Here is a 20536-nt window from a genome sequence, read left to right as displayed (position 1 = left end):
TTTCTTACGCCTGCTCTGTCTTAAATCCCCTGTCTCTGAGATTTCTTCTTTTTCTGTTGATGGACAGCATGTAGAGCTCTTGAACCCCCCCATTATTTTTCCTCTCTTTTGGACCACCCACTCCTGAAGGAAAAACAACTCCTGCCACTTGGCTACTGTACTCTGTTTGCTAGTGGCTGTGGAGCTCCAAAATCCATGTCTCTTCCCATACACTTGTGTCAAGGTTGCAGCTTTATCTGCCATGCTGACCCTGGAGAGAAGGCTCAAATGGGAAGTCAAAAAGGCAGCACAGGGGCCTGCAATTTTGCTAAGCAGATTATCTTCCACGTACAGAGAGCTCTTATGTGTAAACATGGCACATTCTGTGGATTTCTGCTTAAGGAATTACATTAAGTGGATTAAACACCTTTAGAAAGACAATAGTAATCTTAATTGAAGGAATGTGGCTTGATGCTCTCTAAATTTTGCTGGACAGCAGCTTCCGGGAACTAACCAACATTGCCAAAGTTGCAAGATGTGGAAAATTCAGCAAAATGTAGAAGTTCACAGATTCTTTCTAAAACATCGAATTAACTAATCTGAATGATTGATTGCCAGGTGTCATTTTTTTAATAGGTTGGACTGTATATTTTCTGTACATAAGAGTGCAAGATCTATTTTTAGCAAGACTCTTGACTAGAATTCGTGTTTTGTGTATCTTGGATTCCATCTAGACTGTGTTGTAAAAAACAATATTTGTGCTCTAACATTGCTGTCTAACATTGTCTCTTCTGCAAAGCTTTTAAACTTTTGTTGAAACGTTCCTTTGTAATGCAGGACATGTACCAGGCTAAACATATTCTCAGCTTTCTTGTTGTGTTTTATGGGGTGTGACAAGTTAAGGATAATGGTAACCCAGTGCAATAATATAACATTCCTGCTTATTTAAAATTAATATGTGCCTAAGACAGGCAGTGGTCATTCTGTCTACAAAATCTAAAATCTGTTTGGGCTTAGCATATTTTAATGGAGATGTAGCGTGTTCTGAACCACTTCATTTGTACTTGTAATGTTTGATCATTTGTAAACATTGGACTATTCATGCTTATAAACAATTGGTCAGCTGTGATAAGAGATATGCTCAGCAGAGAGGAAACTTTTGATGAACAGAAAGATAGCTCCTTTTTAAAAAGTATCATTGTATTCCTAATGGCCTAACTTGAGATCAAGGAAGCTACCTAAACTTAAGAATGTATTTATATTATTTATGATTATTTAAAGTGTACATATGCTACTCAGGTGGCTCTAGAGGAAGAATTATTACTACAGTGAATTTTGATGAACATAATTAGTGAAATAGAATGATACAGTAACTATGGAGAAGTAGCATTTTCAAATCTCATTCATTGGGGCAAGATGATCCTTCAAGAACAGCATAGGGAGTCCTTGACATATAATTATAATTTCCATTGCTAAGCATTGCAGTTGTTAAGTGATTTTATGACCTTTTTTGCCATGGGTGTTAAGCAAATCACTCCTGCTATTAAATGAATAGAAGAGAAAAGTAGGACAGGACCTTGGATGTCTTCTAGTTCAACCCCTGCTCTGGCAGGAAACCCTACACCATTTCAGACAAATGGTTGTCCAATCTCTTCTTAAAAACTTCCTGTATTGCAGCATTTACAACTTCTGGAGGCAAGTTGTTCCACTGATTAATTGTTCTGTCGGCAAATTTCTTCTTAGTTCTAGATTGCTTCTCTCTTTGATTAGTTTCCACCCATTGCTTCTTGTCCTGCCTTCAGATGCTTTGGAGAATAGTTTGACACCCTCTTCTTTGTGACAGCCTCTGAGATATTGGAACACTGCTATCACGTCTCCTCTAGTCCATCTTTTCATCAGATTAGACATACCCAATTCCAGCAGCCATTCTTTATATGTTTTAGCTCCCAGTCCCCTAATCATCCTTTTTGCTCTTCTCTGTATGAATCATACAATCATTAAGCAAATCCTGCTTTTCCCATTGAGTTTGCTTGTTGGAAGTTAACTCTGAAAGTTGAAAATGATGATCAAATGATGCGGGATGCGCAACCATTATATCCATGCTGGTGTGTGCATTAAATAACCTGCTGGTTTCCAGCCATCTGGATTTTGATCATGTAACCAGTCATGTGAAATTCAGTCGTAAGTTGCTTTTACTGTACAATGGTAACTTTGAATGGTCAATGAATGAATGGTTGCTAATTGAGGACTACCTATATAGGAAACCTTTACGCTGATTCTGAAAGTCACTCTTTTGCAGTCCCTAAAACATTCTCAGAATTTTGTATGGTAATATGGTGGTTGAATATTGAAGACATGGTTTTCTGTCATCTTAAGGCAGGTATAATAGCAATAGCACTTCTATACCACTTCACAGTGCTTTACAGCCCTCTCTAAGCGGTTTACAGAGTCAACCTATTGCCCCCAACAATCTGGCTCCTCATTTTACTCACCTTGGAAGGATGGAAGGCTGAGTCAACTTTGAGCCTGGTGAGATTCGATCTGCCAAACTGCTGGCAGCCAGTGATCAGCAGAGGTAGCCTGCAGTACTGCGCTCTAACCACTGCACCACTGCGGCTCATTACTATAGCAATAAAGAGTTTTTAAAATGCAAAGACCTCTTGTTTGCCCCACCTCCCACCCCAAATTGGCAAAAATAGGCAATTCAGGGTCTGCCAATTCATTGTCACATACATTTCTATCATCCCTTTGTCCATTGTGGGTTTACATTTTCCAAAGGATTACGTGTACAAAGGTTAGAGTGAATAAGTGTTTGTTTCTTGTCTTGTTTTGTGCTGAAAGTCTTAATAAGAGAAGGACTTCTGCCTCCCTTCTGACTTTCCCATACAAGTGTTGTAGAAATACTTGAACTGTGCTTCTTGATTTCAGATGCTGAGATGCAGAAAATATTAGTGCATTTTGAGTCACTCATTTTGGAAGTGCCTGATCACCAACCAAAGGTTTTTGTTTTAATTGTTGTTATTAAAGTCTGCTGATAGACTTGATTGGGGTGTGTGGTTTTGTTTTGTTTTTTTTGCAATCTTTGAAAAATGGTGCAATAAAGCTTAATGATTTTGTCTTTGAAAAACTGTGAGTCAATTGCCAATGGCAAAAAAGAGGAGGATTTCATTGCAAATGACCAAAAGCAACCTGAGTAGAGAAAGGTATTTTTTTTTTTCGTTCTTTATTAGGAAAGAAAAATATTCACTTCAAATTCTTTACCGTAGGTCCATTGTAAAAGTCCTTGTATTTAAGTTGCGGCTTTAATCACTAATGTGACCAAGACCTATCTATTAATTATTGATGTGTATCATGCCCCATTATGCTTACTTGCTGCATACAGTCCTTTGGTATTATTTTAAAATGGAAATAATTTGCACTGTTGATTGTAGAACACGCCGTTCTCAACTCTGTCTTTGCATTGATCATGCTGTTTGAAAGTTCGGTTGAAAAATGTGGAAATTGGGCAATCTGTTATTTTTCTCAAAATAAAAAAAATGCACCACTCACCAAGAAAATAGGCCTATTAAACCTGTATCTGTTGCTGTAAGAGGAAAAGAAAAACAGATGGAAATTTCAGCTCTATCTTGTCTGGTGATATGGTCGTGTTCTGATCATATGCCCTGCAAGCCTTGAAGGCTGAAAATAATAATATATTTGTTTTAATTAAGGCAGAAGAACTTATTGTCTTTTCTGGAATTTTAGGATGACCTTTCCCTTTTAACAGGGAATTATTTGGGAAAAGAGTCTTCCTTTTAAGGAGAACTTCTCCCTTTATCTCTCTCTCTCTTTTTTTTCTCTTTTTTTTTAGGTAGATTACATGAAGTTAGAAAGGAAAAAAGGCAAAGTCTTTTAATAAAGGGTGATATGATTAAAAGCTAGAATAGATAATAGAAATAAGAGAAGGGGGAATATCAGTGTACACATTTTTATATAATAAAATGAAAGCAATAAGAAGAGAAAATGTGGAATAACTGAACAATGATAGATTGCAATCTAAGACTAATGTGCATTATTTACTAGAAATATATAAGTTGATTGAATGTAATAATTATGATTAACATTGTCAGTTTTATTTGTATTAGAACGTATGACAACCAGATGTCACACTGTTCACATATTGATTTGATATATTTATAAAAAATAAAAAAAACTTGGGGAAAAAAGGAAAACTTAAAATGGTCTTTAGGTGTAACCTCTATCTAAAGTCATTCACATCTCTGATATAAAAACTAAGTACATATGACTTGGTCTGGACAATAATAAGAATAAGGTAAGACTGTAAAATTGAGCTTTTTTTTTTTTAAAGATTACAGCAAGGAGGCTTCATTTCTCTTTGAGATATTCTTGTCCTAACAGGTATATCTTTCTCCAGGTAGAAATATATAGCCTTAGACTAAACTTGCAGGCTTGCTATTTTCTTTGTTTCAGCAAGTTTTCCATTATTTTGGCAGATCTCCCATTTTCATAGACAACCCCATTTTTATTCTTTAGGCGTTCCTGAGACATACTGCTCAAGGGCAGTGACATCTATTTGTGCATTACTGTACTTGTAGGAGACTGGATTTTATTTTATTTTTTTAAAGTCAAGGAGTTGCAGTTTAGAGTTCTGGAGAACTGAGCAGTTCAAAGACGTATTCAGTGAAGTTTTGAATCATCTTTCCGTGTCACACTGTTCATAAAAATTATAATTCTGAATATCTGCATTGGATCTGAATATTGCAAGTCATGTGGGCATGTGAGATTCTTAACGTCTATATTGCTTGTTTCAGCTTCCCACTGGTAGATAGATTCATTGATAGTACATTGTTAAGAAGCGTACATGAATCAAATATGGAATATTTATTCCATGCATAGATTATGTAAATATACACAAATAGTCTTCGACTTATGATCACAATTGAGACCAAAATTTCTGCTGCTAAGCGAGACAATTGTTAAGTGAGTATAAACATTGTACAAACATTTCTTGGCACAATTGTTAGCTGAATCACTGCAGTTGTTGAATTGAATTGAATTGAATTTATTGCATTTATATGCCGCCCTTTTCCCCGAAGGGGACTCAGGGCGGCTCACAATCCAAGTCAGGGAAGGGGGTACAGATAAGGGATAAAAAAGACGAACAGAACAATACACAATTTAAAAGCACACAACAACTATACCATTCGAGGGGGGGGGGCAAAAGCTCTTTAGCCCCAGGCCTGTCGGAACAGCCAGGTTTTAAGGGCTTTGCGGAAGGCCTGGAGGGTGGTGAGGGTTCGAATCTCCACGGGGAGCTCGTTCCAGAGGGTTGGAGCAGCCACAGAGAAGGCTCTCCTCCGGGTAGTCGCCAGTCGGCATTGGCCGGCGGATGGAATTCGGAGGAGGCCTAATCTGTGGGATCTGATCGGTCTATTGGAGGTAATTGTTAAGTTAGTTACATGGTTGTAAAGTGAATTTGGCTTCCTCATTGACTTTGTTTGTCAGAAGATGATCAGATGACTCCAGGACAGGGGTGAAATCTACTTACCTTTGTTACTGGTTCACAAATGTGAGCGCGTGCAGGAAATCCTGCTTTCTAGCTAATATAAATCACATGTCACAGCTGATTGTTGGAAATACCAATTTGCCTGAACTGGTAGCTTTTTTTTTTACTACTGGTTCGGGCAAACTGGTCTGAACCGGTAGAATTTCACCCCTGCTCCAACCATCAAAAAGACATGCCAACAATAGAGAGATACGGGATGTATAAACTTAGTAGGGATGCACCTGTGATTAAACGACATATTGTATGTGAAGATGGGTTTTCCCTCCCCCCCCCATTTTTTTCTCTCCATCCTCTCCCTTTCCCATTGCTGTCTATGTAATAAAAAATAAAAATAATTTTAAAAAAAAAAAAGACATGCCAATTGCCACACATCCAAATTTTGGTCATGGCCATGTGAAAAAATGTTCACAAGTCCCTTTTTTCTCGATACGTCATGTGATGTGATTGAGTTTGACACCAGTGGAATAGACAATCAAGAGTAAAGGATGGGGAGAAATAGAAAAAAAAATGAACTCATCTTTCCCATAAAAGAAAATAAAGAGTCCATAAGCTAATCAGATAAGTGAGATAAAAAATAACTCAGAAATCCTAAAATGGCTGGTTGGACACTGAGCTGAATAATGATTAAAGGAAGGTTTATCTGTTACATTTTTATTCCTGTTCTGCTTCCTAACACAATGGAGCAAATGATGATAATCTGATTACTTTGGATTTTGAAGACAGAACTGTCAATTAATGAATCCAATGCTGCTCTCTCTCTCCTAGTAAAGTATTCAGTGGACTAACATTGCCAGAAGATACTTTTTTTCCCTTAAAATAATTTCATTACTTGCAAAACAGTCTCACAACACAAAACAGAATTGGGATCATCAGAATTTCAAGAGTGCCAAGTGGGTAGCGTTGCATAGGGAAGGTGCAGCAACAGAAAAGACATGCCCTGTTTCCCTGAAAATAAGACCTCCCTGGATAGCGTGGCACGACAAAACCGCGGTCCACTAAAGCACGCCCGATTAAAGCGCGTCGCTGACATCAGCAGCAGCGCGACAACAACGACCGCGGAGAAAAAAGGGCGCTTTAAAAAGCGCTTTTAAAGCAAGCCGATTCACGTAAAGGTAAGGGTTAGGGTTAGGTTAAGGGTTAGGGTTAGGTTTAGGGTTACGTTAAGCGTTAGGGTTAGATTTAGGGTTAGGTTAAGGGTTAGCGTTAGGTTTAGGGTTAGGTTTGGGGGGGTTAGGTTTAGGTTTACGCATTAATTTTAGCTTTACCGCTCACAGCGTGCTTTTTTCATTGCGCTGTGATGACGTCAGGTACGCGGTTTCGTCGAGCGCGCTTTAGTCGACCGCGGTTTTGTGGTGGAACCCCTGGATAATAAGCTCAATTGGGCTTTTGAGAGCATGCACTAAAATAAGCCCTCCCCTAAAATATTTAAACACATATGCAGCCAGTCCCTGCCATTTCCGAGGGGGAAGAGGGAGAACATGTCCCCCTGCCCCCACATGCACCTGCCATCCATATGGAATGGCCTCTCAGAGGCTGTTCCTGCAAACCTAGCTCCCACGCTCCTTCCCTTAGTGGCAGCCGTAAAAAGAGCGGCAGGCCCAGCAATGCTAGGGCTGGCAAGAAAGTGCTAGAAACAAAGACAGACTTTCCAGCCCTCTCTGGGAAATATATTTTATTCAATTTTCACATTCCATTTGCAATCATTTATATACAGGGTATTTACTATAAGAAAAGAAAAAAAAAAAAGAAAAAGGGAATAAAACGAACAAGTAAAAAGGAAACACAACTCATCATTCACAACCCCACCTAACCCTTGCGTCCTCCATACACCCCATCTACCCCCTCCAACTTTCCTTTCTCCCTCTAACACTCCCCTCCTACTTCCCTTTCCCCTCAAGCCTTCCTTCTCCCCTTACTCCCCAGACACCCTCCTTACATTCCCCTTACTCCTTACATTCCCCTTACTCCTTCCTTACTCCTCCCTCTTCCTTCCCTCTACCTCCCTCCTTGGTGTATGCCTTTGTTCGAGTGTTGTTTGATCTGATAAAAGTAAAGTAAACCAAGGAAAATAATAATAATAATAATAAAAAAAAAGGAACCACCGTATATAAATACATTCTTGTTCTTATTAAAACTATATTAACACCCCCCCACCCCACCCCCCACAATCCCCATCCCTAATCCTCCCGACTTCCCAGGGTCCACACCTGGCACTACCTTCTATCTAAGATATCTTGTATACATATGGATTAAAAAATAAAAGTAATATATCAAAAAAAAAAAAAAAAAGAAAAGAAAAGCAGAGAAAGAAAAAAAAGGAAAAAAAGAAAAGAGAAAAGAGAAAAAAGAAAAAAAAGAAACCACTCTTTGTGTTGATCTCAGCCCCCCATCTTTATCTATGCTTAAATAGTATAAATCATTCTATCTATATTTTATTCTCATCTCTTACTTCTTTGCTATTTACCCCGACCTTCTGTAGACTCTCCCGTTCCCTTCCTAAACCTCATGATCCCTTCCAGTAAGATTTAAGCAGCGTAGTTTATGCCATATATTCAAATATAACTTTACAGACAAATAATCAAACTTTCCCATCTAATAAAATTTAAACAACGTAAATGATCTTTCTTTACCCCTTTTTCAAACAGTAATTCAAAATAATCTAACCCGATTTCCCCTTCTTAGTAAAGTTAAGCAGCGTAGATCAGATATTACTTTACACAGGAATCAATTTCTGTAATTCCAACCGACTTCCCCTTCTAATAGAATTTAAATAACTTAGTTCATTCCACATGTATTTTACCCTCATCCCCCACTTGTCTGATATTTACCACTATCAAATTTATACTACCATTTGTTTAAAATATAACTCAGAGCGATTTGTAGCATGAATCCTTCCACATATTCCAATAATACTTTCAGCAAAATTCAGTTAACCTTCTATTTTAAGGTAGTCGCTTCTAACAAAATTTAAACAACATAAATCATTCCACATTCTTTTTACAGTTATCTTAAGATAATCCCAAGCGGCTTCCTGTTCTAATAAGCTTTAAACAACGTAAATTTTGCCCTCATCCCTTGCTTGTCTAATATTTATCACAAATAACGTAGTACTACCATTTGTTTAAAATATAACTCAGAGCGATTTGTAGCATGAATCATTCCACATATTCCAATAATACTTTCAGCAAGATTCAGTTAACCTTCTATTTTAAGGTAGTCGCTTCTAACAAAGTTTAAACAACATAAATCATTCCACATTCTTTTTACAGTTATCTTAAGATAATCCCAAGCGGCTTCCTGTTCTAATAAGCTTTAAACAACGTAAATTTTGCCCTCATCCCTTGCTTGTCTGATATTTACCACAAATAACGTAGTTCATTCCACATGCATTTTACCCTCATCTCTTGCTTGTCTAATATTTACCACTATCAAATTTATACTAGCGTTTATTTGAAAAATAACTCAGAACTATTACAACCAACTTTCCCTTCAAATAAAAGTTAAATAGCATGGATCATATTCAAATAATGCTTTCAGCAAGAGTCAGTTAACCTTCTATTTTAAAATAGTCCCATCTAACAAAGTTTAAACAACATAAATCATTCCGCATTCTTTTAACCACTATCAGATTTATGCTAACGTTACTTTAGAATCTAGCTCAAAGTAGTTTCACCCAGCTTTCCCTTCTGATAAAAATTAGTCCACTTTTTCTACCGGAGAGAGGTCTCAAACCCCCATTCAGTCCTCAACTTTAGGAAGTCTTTTGAAGTATCTAAATTCTCGATCTGCGTTCTTCTGCTTCTCCGAGGGAGGAGGGGCTACCCCCTCCATCTTGCAGCCGCATGGCCAGCCGTTTGCTTTCTCCTTCCGCTTGTCTCTCCTCTCTTCCAAGCGCGTCAGGAAGTCCCGCCTTCAGAATCCTACAATAAAAATCTTGAGCTTCCGAAACAGAGTTAAGACGAAATCTTTGATTCTCAAATGTAACCGTGATGCCGGCAGGGGCCTCCCATCTGTATCGAATCTGTTGACTCCTAAGCTCTTTAGTTAAAAAGGCGTAGTCCCTTCTTGCTCTCAACATTTGGAAAGGTATATCTTTGAAGACAATCACGTCCTGGTCATCAACTCGGAGACTGTTATTATGGAACTTTTGCACAATCGCGTTTCTAGATTCTTTTGTAGAGAAATGTATAATTATGTCCCTCGGGAGCTGTCGCTGTTCCGCTATCAAAGAGTTCTGGCGATAGATTTTCCGAATCTGCCAATCAAAGTTAAGTCCCGGGCTTCCCAGCGCATGGCTGAAGGCTTCAGCAAATGTCTGTTTCAAATTCTCTTGCTCCTTTTCACGGAATCCTCTGACTCTTATTGAAAATGCCCTCCTATCAAAATTTAGCGTCATAAGCTGTTCTTCGTTATTTCTAATTTTTTCTTGTAAAATTTGAATATTGGTAGTCAAATCAAAATTAGCCTTCTCCAGACTTTCCAATCTGTTCTCTATTTCAGCAGAGTAATCTGACAGGGCAGACACGGCTGCAAACGTATTCGCCTTCATTTGATTAACTTTAGATTTTAGATCCTCATAAAGTTGCAATACAAATTCCTTAAGTTCTTGCTTAAGGGCATTAAATATTTTAAAGAGATATTCCTGTGTTAAAACTTCTCCAGTAGAGGGCGTAGGAGACAAAGGCTGAGTTTCCAAAAAAGATTGTTTAAATTCTTTAGACACATTTGTAGCAAGACGTTTCTTTGATCTGGGTGCCATAATAGATAAACAAGTAAGCAGTGCTTCGCTCCCCTCTATTTCCAAAGAAAAAGAGTTTATTTTGTTAAGGAGCGGTCTGCAGGAAGATAAGCCCGGCTAAGTACATCCAGTAATCATCCACGGAGAGAAATCGCCATTTTAAAGTCTATTTAAACAAAGAAGTCTTTAAGACAAATGGTGCTGGTATTTAAGATAGTAATAAAAGCATAAATCTCACAGGGGTGGTACCCTCCCGTATCAACTCTAGCTTGAAAAAAACTTTGTTTTGTCCTGGGGGGGGCTAGCCTGTCTGGGGCTGCCAAAAAAAAAAAAAGGCAGCTGAGAAGAACTGGCCGGAGATAAAGGCTCCGCTTCGGCTGGATCTAATCTCTTCCACAGCCAAAAAAAGAAAAAGGCTGTGGCTTACGAATAGACCCTAACCTACGGAGCTATCCTCCCTGCCCCTCTCTTAGCCAAAAAGGGGTGCTATCTATGATCTTATTTAGATATACAGACCAGATCTCTGAGGAGCTCGGTGGAGCCCTCCTCGGCAACAGGCCACGCCCACAGGAAGTCCCTTCCAGCCCTCTCTGGATCAGTTGATCTGCGGCTGCAGGCCAAGGTTAAGGGGCCTCCTGCACCTCAAAAATAATAAGACCTCCCTGAAAATAAGGCTAAGCGCTTATTTCAGGGCCAAAAGAAAATAAGACCCTGTCTTATTTTTGGGGGGAACACGGTACTTCCTGGATCCTACTGATAATACTGTGTCACAGAAGGGACTTGGAGCATACCAACATGCAGTCCCATAATTAACCAGGGTGTGTGCCACCACGTGACCTGACAAATGCGTGATAGACATATGCGCCCCGACAAAATAGCACTGATTAAAACCCGACGTCAAAATCACGCCCACAAATTCGCAATGTCAAAATTGTGCCGACAAAAGCGCGATGACAAGCACAATAAAGGTTAGGGTTAGGTTTAGGGTTGTCGATGCGATTTTATTGGCACGCATTTGTTGGCGCGCTATTGTCGAAAATCAGTTAGCGATCATTTGTCCATCGCAGTTTTGTCGGCGCACATATGTCTATTGCACATTTGTCGGTGAACTGTGCCACCAGCTTTAAAGGTGACAAAACAGCATTTTGAATTGAACCCAGAAACCTGCTGGGAGCCAATGAAGCTATGTACGAGTGGCATTACACGGAAGTACCAAGGTGTACAATCTATGAATTCTTGAGCATCTAACAGCTTTCAGTGCTTTTTAAGGGCTGTCCTGTGCAAGACATAGGAATCCGATGGAGAAATGACCAAGGCATGACTTATCACAATAGAGCCTGGTAGTCCAGGATTAAGCGCATAAGATGGATTTGTGCAAAAGCCTTTCTGCCTGTGGCTCCCGTCTATTTCTCAAGTAGGAGCTGTGAGTCTAGAAAGATTTCCAAATTATGCACCAACTCTGTCTGGGTGAACGTTACCTCAACCATGTTTAGTGAAAAAGTTCTAGATCTGGGGAACCCTAAATCACAGTCAGTCTTATTCGGGTTGATCTGTTATTCCCATTCAGACACTCACAGACACTCAGACAACCACAATACACAATCTTTGGCCCATAACTTGGATAGTTCACAACAGAGAAACATATTTCAGTATTATCAGCATAGTGAAGGTACTTAGTCCTTTCTAATAAATTACTTCACCCAGCAGTTTCATATAAACCTTAAATTGCTATTTGGAGACCTGTGGGAACCTGAGGCTCCTGCAAAACAAAGGTCATGGGAAAATCCCACCCCACCCCAGAATCAGTCCTACAGAGCAGGCGTGTCAAACTCAAGGCTCCTGGGCGCAGGCCATAGGATGCTTAGATTTGGTAAATATCAAAAGACTGGCCCATGGTGCCTCTGTCTGCTCAAATAGGCTGCACGGAGATATGCCCCCTCCCTGCCATGGCCCATTTTTGGCTATGTAGAAGTGGGGTGGGGTGGAAAATGGGTCGGGGGGAGGCACCTGGGGCCTCCATGTAGCTTGTTTTTGGCTGGGAGAATGCTACAGGGGGCGTAGAGGCTGAAAATGGGCGGTGTGGAGCTGCCCGGGGCCCCTGCATGACGCATTTTTGGCCGGGAGAGTGCTGCAGGAGGACTCAATTAATTATGTGGCCTCAAGTACCTGATCATGAACCATGAAAATCTACTTTTCAGTTCAGATGAGTAGTATGATCAAGGAGGGCTAGGTTTAGGTTTAGGTTTATTAGCATTTGTAGGCCGCCCTTTTCCCTGAGGGGACTCAGGGCGGCTCACAGAAAACCAGGGAGAGGGGAATACAACATTAAGACAACAACATATAATAAAATAGTAAGCAACATCCATTCATCATTCGGGCGGGGTAGCGATTCTTATCCCCAGGCCTGACGGGCGAGCCAGTTCTTCAAGGCTATGCGGAAGGCCTGGACGGTGAAGAGGGTACGAATCTCCACGGGGAGCTCGTTCCAAAGGGTCGGGGCTACTGCTGAGAAGGCCCTCCTCCTTGTAGTTGCCAGCCGACACTGGCTGGCCGATGGGATGCGGAGGAGGCCTAATCTATGAGATCTTATAGGTCGTAGGGAGGTAATTGGCAGAAGGCGGTCTCTCAAGTATCCAGATCCACTGCCATGTAGGGCTTTATGGGTGATTAATAGCACCTTGAAGCGCATCCGGAGATCGACAGGTAGCCAGCGCAGCTCGCGGAGGATAGGTGTTATGCGGGTGAATCTGGGTGCACCCGCAATCACTCGCGCGGCTGCGTTCTGCACTAGCTGAAGTCGCCGGATGCTCCTCAAGGGCAGCCCCATGTAGAGCACATTGCAGTATTCCAGCCTAGAGATCACAAGGGCCCGAGTGACTGTTGTGAGGGCCTCCCGGTTCAGGTAGGGTCGCAACTGGCGCACCAGGCGTACCTGGGCGAATGCCCCCCTGGTCACAGCCGTTAAATGGTGGTCGAATGACAGCTGTGGATCCAGGAGGACTCCCAAGTTGCGGACCCTCTCTGAGGGGTGTAGAATTTGACCCCCCAGCCTGAGTGTTGGAATATTGGCCAAATCTTTGGGAGGGAAACACAACAGCCACTCGGTCTTTTCTGGGTTGAGCACAAGCTTGTTAACCCTCATCCAGTCCATAACGGCTTCAAGACCCCGGCCCATCACGTCAACCGCTTCATTGATTTGGCACGGGGCGGACAGATACAGTTGAGTATCGTCCGCATATTGATGGTATCTAATCCCGTGCCTGCGGATGATCTCTCCCAGCGGTTTCATGTAGATGTTGAATAGTAGGGGGGATAAGACCGAACCCTGCGGCACCCCATAATTTAGGGGCCTTGGGGACGATCTCTCCCCTCCCACTAACACCGACTGCGACCTGTCCGAGAGGTAGGAGGAGAACCACCGTAGCACGGTGCCTCCCACTCCCACCTCCCGCAGTCGTCGCAGAAGGATACCATGGTCGATGGTATCGAAAGCCGCTGAGAGGTCAAGGAGGACCAGGATGGAGGGATGTCCTTCATCTCTGGCTCTCCAAAGATCATCCATCAATGCGACCAAAGCGGTTTCTGTGCTGTAACCGGGTCTGAAGCCTGACTGGAAGGGGTCTAGATAGTTTGCTTCCTCCAAGGACCGTTGGAGCTGGAAGGCCACCACCTTCTCAACAACCTTCCCCAAGAAGGGAAGGTTGGAGACCGGACGATAACTGTTGAGGACAGCTGGATCCAAGGATGGTTTCTTCAGGAGGGGTCTCACCACCGCCGCTTTCAGTGCGGCGGGGAAGTTCCCCTCCCGAAGGGAGGCGGTTACAACCGCCTGGATCCAGCCTCGTGTCACCTCACAGCAGTTAACAACCAGCCATGAGGGACACGGATCCAGAACACAGGTGGAGGAACTTACAGCTCTCATGGCCTTGTCCACATCCCCGGGGGTAACGTCCTGAAACTCAACCCAGAGCTGTTCTCCTTGATCCCCCTGTGCCTCGGCTGGAACTGCAGGTGTGGAGTCCAAGTCCGACCAAAACCGAGCAATTTTGTCCGCTAAGAATTGGGCATATTCTTCAGCTCTGCCCTGCAGGGGTTCCCCCGTCTCCCTTTTGTTCAATAGGGAGCGGGTTATCCTGAACAGGGCGGCTGGGCGGGACTCAGCGGATGCGACCAGGGTGGCTATGTGCGATCTTTTTGCTGCCCTAAGTGCCCTAGTATATTCCCTGGTGCAGGTGGTTACCATTGCTCGGTTCGATTCGGACTTATCGGACCTCCAACGGTGCTCTAGGCATCTCCTCCGGCGCTTCATCTCCCGGAGCTCCTCGGTAAACCAAGGGGGTCTCCGGGATCCGCCGCCTCGGAGGAGCCGCAGTGGCGCAATCCGGTCGAGGGCCTCTGACGCTGCCAAGTGCCACGCAGCAGCCAGAGTCTCCACCGGACTGTGGGCGAAAGTGTCAGGAATAACCCCAAGCTCTGTCTGGAACCTTGATGGTTCCATAAGACGCCTGGGGCGGAACCACCTGGTCGGTTCCTCCTCCCTACAGTGGGGGTTTGGCCTCCGGAAGTCGAGCCTCAGTAGGCAATGGTCTGACCACGACAGGGGTATGATGTCGCTCCCCCTCAGACCAAGATCGTAAATCCACTGCTCCGAGAGAAATACAAGGTCAAGCATGTGTCCCGCTGAGTGGGTTGGGCCTCGAATTACTTGGGTCAAGCCCATGGCTGTCATGGAAGCCATGAACTCCTGCGCCCCATCAGAGTTTTCACCGAGCGATGGCAAGTTAAAGTCCCCCAGGACCATCAACCTAGGGAACTCAACTGCCAGCTCGGCTACCGACTCGAGGAGCGAGGGGAGGGCTGCTGCAACGCTGTTGGGAGGCAGGTACGTTAGCAGCAACCCCACTTGACCCTTGAGGTCCAACTTTAACAGCAAAGACTCACACCCGACAATCTCCGGAGCAGGGACCCTACGAGGAACTAACGACTCCCGGATAACGGCGGCCACACCCCCACCCCTTCCCTGGGCTCTCGGCTGATGCAGCACCTGAAATCCTTCTGGGCACAGCTCTACAAGGGGGACTCCTCCCTCTGGGCCCAGCCAGGTTTCAGTAATACATGCCAGGTCTGCCCTCTCGTCTAAAATTAAGTCCCGGACGAGAGGAGCTTTATGGACAACAGACCTGGCATTTAGCGACAACAGCCTGAGACCAGGGTCCTGACTACTTACGCCATCTGGTCTCGGAGTGGGACTCCCAGGGCCGGAAGGAGGGATCTCTGTAATGTAGCGAACCCTCCTTCCCCGGTAATGGCCTGCCCTGAAGTCCCCGCCGTATCTGCCCCTCCCTGTTACGACCGCAATACCCCGACCCTCTCCCGTGTCTCTGGTCCCCTCAACCACCCCTATAGCCCCCGCAACTCCCGGCAGGTCCTCCGAATCACACATACTCATACACTCCCCCAAACAGTCCCCACGTAATAGTACACCAAACCCATTCCAAATCCACCATAGGTTATTTACAGGCACAAGCAATGCTGTCTCAACGCTGTAACCCAGCCTGAAGCTTGACTCAAAAGTGTCTACATAGTTTATTTTCTTCAAGAGCTGCAAAACACACATCTTCCTTAAACCAGTGTTTTTCAACCTTTTTTGTGCAAAGGCACACTTTTTTCATGAAAAAAAATCACGAGGCACACCACCATTAGAAAATGTTAAAAAAATTTAACTCTGTGCCTATATTGACTATACATAAAGTAATTCTCCCACGGCACACCTTACACTATGTCACGGCACACTAGTGTGCCGCGGCACAGTGGTTGAAAAACACTGCCTTAAACAAACTGGCCCAGAATTTCCACAGAGAACTCTTAAGGCTATCAGGAGTTATCTGTTCTGACAAGGGGCAGATGACGAGTCTCTTGCAACGCATCACTACCTTGAGACAAAAACCAAGTTTGAGGATTGGAGAAAAGTAGGAGGCAAGGAATTTTTAAAAAAAACAGGCTTGCAAGCTTCTGTTACTATAGTCAATGTTAACAAAAGTAATTTGAGTCCTTTGGTGGGATTGATTGGACATCATTCTTGCAAGTCTTAACTCTGTTCCATTCTTTTCCTTGTGTCTCCCCCCCTTCCCAGTGAAATGTGAATTAGGGAGGTGTCTGCCCAATTCACTTGCACATATTTTCTTGTTTTGCACTTAAGTCGTACAGTATCTTTTCACTTGTCGCTTGGTAACGGACATGGTGCATCTCTATCAAGGTCATCTTTTCTAATTCATTTATACATTCAGCCTAGCAAGCACTAATGTCTCTCTCCTAGCAGCCATTTTTAAAGACCGCTTACAAGTTCAGATGTGCAACACGCACAGTTCTGGGGACAGAACTTTTCATTTTTTTCCCCACCAGACCATGCTGATCTGGTCATTAAAAGAATGGTCCTTCAGATTTCCAGAACAGGATTTGGTTTGTGGATGTGAAATATTCTACCCCTAAAATGATATATCTTGCTCACAATATTCTCTCAGAATCCTACATCTGCTCACTCTGCCAAATGGCATTCTCTGGATAAAGATGAATTCTCTCTTGACTTCTGATGACTATATGAGTGTGCCCGTGTTGTTTTCTTGACAAAATAGTATGTGGGAAAGACTTTGAGCTGTCTCATAAAACTTTGTTGCAAAATCGTAATGTAGATTCTCTGAGCTTATTGTCCCAGTGTAACCACCGAGGTCTACAAATAATAGTTCCTGCCTTTGTGTATTGTATGAATTCAGCCAATTTTTTTCCCCTTATTCACTGACCCCTGGCTCAGCAAACAGTGACTTTATGCAGCGTGCATTTGTTAATATTTGTTTTATCTTTCTTGCAGTTGGCAAACATGAACTGACGGGGCACAAAGTTGCAGTGAAGATTTTGAATAGACAGAAAATCCGTAGTCTTGACGTTGTGGGGAAAATCCGTAGAGAGATTCAGAACCTGAAACTTTTTCGGCATCCACATATAATTAAACTGTAAGTTGCTTTCAGAATAGAAGTTCTCTTATTTGGGGTGTTTCTCCTTCAATCAATAAAACAAATTGTAGCCTGTTTTTCAGGTACAGTCCTGTTTGCTTACTGTGGTATAAATCAATAATGGTAGACCACCATTTATAATTTGGATAGAGTTGGGAAACTGATGACTTCAGTGTCAACTAAAGGATTATTGGTAGCCAGCCCAGTAATGAAAATGAATAGTGACTCCTCAGTTCCCCGAGAAGTGATGTGTTTGGTGACAACAAGGAAAGGAAGGCATAAAATATTTTTACCTAATAAAAGATAGGGTTCCTTTTGCCAAAATGTGAGATTACAAACACTGTCCCTTGCTTTCAGTAGAGGCTTAATGCCTCAGGAGCCTCAAGCCAGTGTTTTGCCTGATGAGAAAATGCAGTGATTGTTATCTGAGTAAAGGAAAGGTTATCCTTTGTGGTTAGAGAACAAAGGTCTTTAGCAATGCAGCGGTTGAGTTATTGCAGAAGCTTCTCCTAGTCATCTTGTTTTTTCTCACCTATTATGGGATTCGGCCCTTAGAATAGCAGTTGAACAATTGAAGGGTAGATAGTAGTGGACAGCAGACATATATCTACTATCAGTGGAGAAAGTAAGGAAGAAGAGATGGGTCACCTATATGTTTGTATTTTTTATTTATTTGTATCCCAGTTGTATTATTTTTACAAATGACTCAATGAGATATAGAATAGAATAGAATAGAGTAGAATTCTTTATTGGCCAAGTGTGATTGGACATACAAGGAATTTGTCTTTGGTGTATATGATCTCAGTGTACATAAAAAGAAAAGATACATTCATCAAAAATCATAAGGTACAACATTTAATGATAGTCATAGGGTACAAATAAGCAATTAAATCATACTAGGAAACAATCAATACAAATAGTAAGAATACAAGCAACAAAGTTACAGTCATAATTGGGAGATAGGTGATAGGAATTGGGAGATAGGTGATAGGAACGATGAGAAGATTAATAGTAATGGAGACTTAGTAAATAGTTTGACAGTGTTAACTGTCAACAACAACACACCATTCTCCAATTTGCTTCCCAACAACAACCCTGTGAAGTGGGTTGCGCTGAAAGAGAGTGACTCACCCAAAGCCACCCAGCTGGCTTTCATGGCTAAGGCGGTTGTTGAACTCATGGTCTCCCGCATGTTACAGTTTGCTGGTTATCCTAATAAGTACAGTTATACAGTGATCTTAAATAGGCTTGTATAGATTCTCCCTTTCTTGTGAAATTGGGTTTTTAAATATGCTCAACTGATCAAATTTCATGTCAAGCAGCATCAATGAATTGTCTTCTTGTTATCAGCTTTATGTTAAAATTTAATAATAGGGAGAGGACTCTTTGAGTCTAATGGAAATCCTTTTCTAAGATGTTTTTACTGAATTGCTTTAAGTCCTGGTAATGGTTAGGCTGCTATGGCAATTGCTGTAAAAATGTTACCATATGTGATATGACAGTTAATTCATGGGAGCATGAAGGAATTTTTTTTAAAAAACCTACTTTTCCTTTCGCACAATGCTTTTGGTAGTGCTGATACAAAGGGAATAATCCTGTTTTAACTCAAGTCTTGCTTTTAGCTGAGTGTGTATGTGATTGGGCTACTCAGCTATGTGTAGTTTTTCAAGACCTGTTTAATTTCATATATTGAATATATTGTATATTAGCAAATTAATTAAATGTGTCTCTCAGATATCAGGTTATCAGTACACCGTCTGACATTTTTATGGTGATGGAATACGTTTCAGGAGGAGAACTGTTTGATTATATCTGTAAAAATGGAAAGGTAAGGAAATCCAATTTCTCCAAAAGTGTCAGCTTTTCATTTTGAAGCCTTTCATTGTTCTCTTACACGGAGTTAGTACAATGAAGCCCCCAGAGTCTTTGAAAAAATTGTGCTCATGATACATCACCTGTTTATGTGGGTGTTGGTCTTTTCTCTCTATATAATATGAACAAAATCCCAATTGCCTAGTTTGTAGGAGCAAACAAGTAAATCCTTCCTTGCTTGCAAAACATTTAGGCAATAAACTGCCACACTCTTCTAAACTTGCCATAAATTAACAAGTACTGCTTTCTATTATTTTGAATCTGGACACCCACAAAAGCTGAACTGAAACTTTAAAATGTTTCTAGAGACAGTCATTTCTTAAAATTATCCCTCTGAAACCAGCTCCTACTGGCATGCATGGCACAGCCCCACCAGCTTTGCATACTTGATTTTACTTTCTCCAAATTTGTATCAAAAGGTGCCACCACTAATTTAAAGGAAAGCACACATACACACATGTATATACAGGTAATCCTTGAGATAAAGTCACTCATTTAGTGACTATTCAGAGTTACAGTAGCACTGAACAAGCAGGGAGACTTACGCCTAGTCCTTGATGTTGTGGCCATTACCGCATCCTTATAGTCATTTGATTACCATTTGGGTACTTGGCAATTAGTTTGTAATTATTATGATTGCAGTAGCCTGTGGTCATGCGATTTTGACCAGCTTCCCATGAGAAAGCCAGTGGGAAGCCAGCAGGAGGTAACCGGTTGTTCTGGCTTCTGTTGCTTTTTCTCCAGAGAAGCCATTGGGTTAACATGTTGATCCTTGTTCTCCATAGTGCCTGCCCACCGTACCACCTGCATTCTGCAGCACCTGTCTGCACTCCATAGGGCTTGCCCATGGCACCTGCTCACCCAAGCTATGTTATGTCTGACCGCACCCTGTAGTGCCCTGCCAACAGCATATGCCTGCCAGTGCATATTCTGTACCACCAGTGGTGGGTTCCGGATCCCATTCCAACTGGTACGGTTGGAACAGGCCCGGCGTCACCCACATGGAAGCTCCAAACGACGCTTCCGCAAGCCTTTGTGATGCTCTAGCTGCTTAGTGGAGCATCGCACAGGTGCTGTACATGCCATGCATGTGCACGGAACTGCCAAAAGCTTTAAAACATGGTAAGGAGCTCGGGCGGGTCCTCCGGGGTACCAGATACAAGAACGGTATCTGGTACCCCGGGCAGGCTCCGTACCGGGACGTACTGCCTGCAACAACCACTGTGTAGCACCCACCCATAGCTCTTCCCTGCTAGCCCCCTTGTCTGAGGAGCAGTTTCAGTGCCTCTTCCCACATAGCTGTTAGGGTGACATCTTTGCTTAACGACTCGCAGGGTCCTCACTTAACGACAGTAACGGGGACTGCTAGGATTG

At 42.4% G+C, this 20536-nt stretch overlaps 1 protein-coding gene across 1 annotated transcript in view; it reads left to right on the top strand.

Annotated features, from left to right (window-relative positions):
* PRKAA1 (protein kinase AMP-activated catalytic subunit alpha 1) overlaps positions 1-20536 on the top strand; it is a 39192-nt gene that overhangs the window by 6143 nt on the left and 12513 nt on the right. Inside the window, exons 2-3 of the mRNA XM_087715453.1 lie at positions 17149-17290; positions 19025-19118. Coding sequence (XP_087571579.1) covers positions 17149-17290; positions 19025-19118 — 236 coding nt within the window. The remainder of the gene's footprint in view (positions 1-17148; positions 17291-19024; positions 19119-20536) is intronic.

The sequence above is a fragment of the Thamnophis sirtalis genome, unplaced genomic scaffold (genome assembly GCF_051295495.1).
Source record: "Thamnophis sirtalis isolate CommonGarterSnake01/CBP01778 unplaced genomic scaffold, rThaSir2_p1.2 scaffold_5, whole genome shotgun sequence".
NCBI classification, from domain to species: Eukaryota; Metazoa; Chordata; class Lepidosauria; order Squamata; family Natricidae; genus Thamnophis; species Thamnophis sirtalis.
Note: the sequence above shows the minus strand (reverse complement) of the source record. Positions and strands in the feature narration are given on the sequence as shown.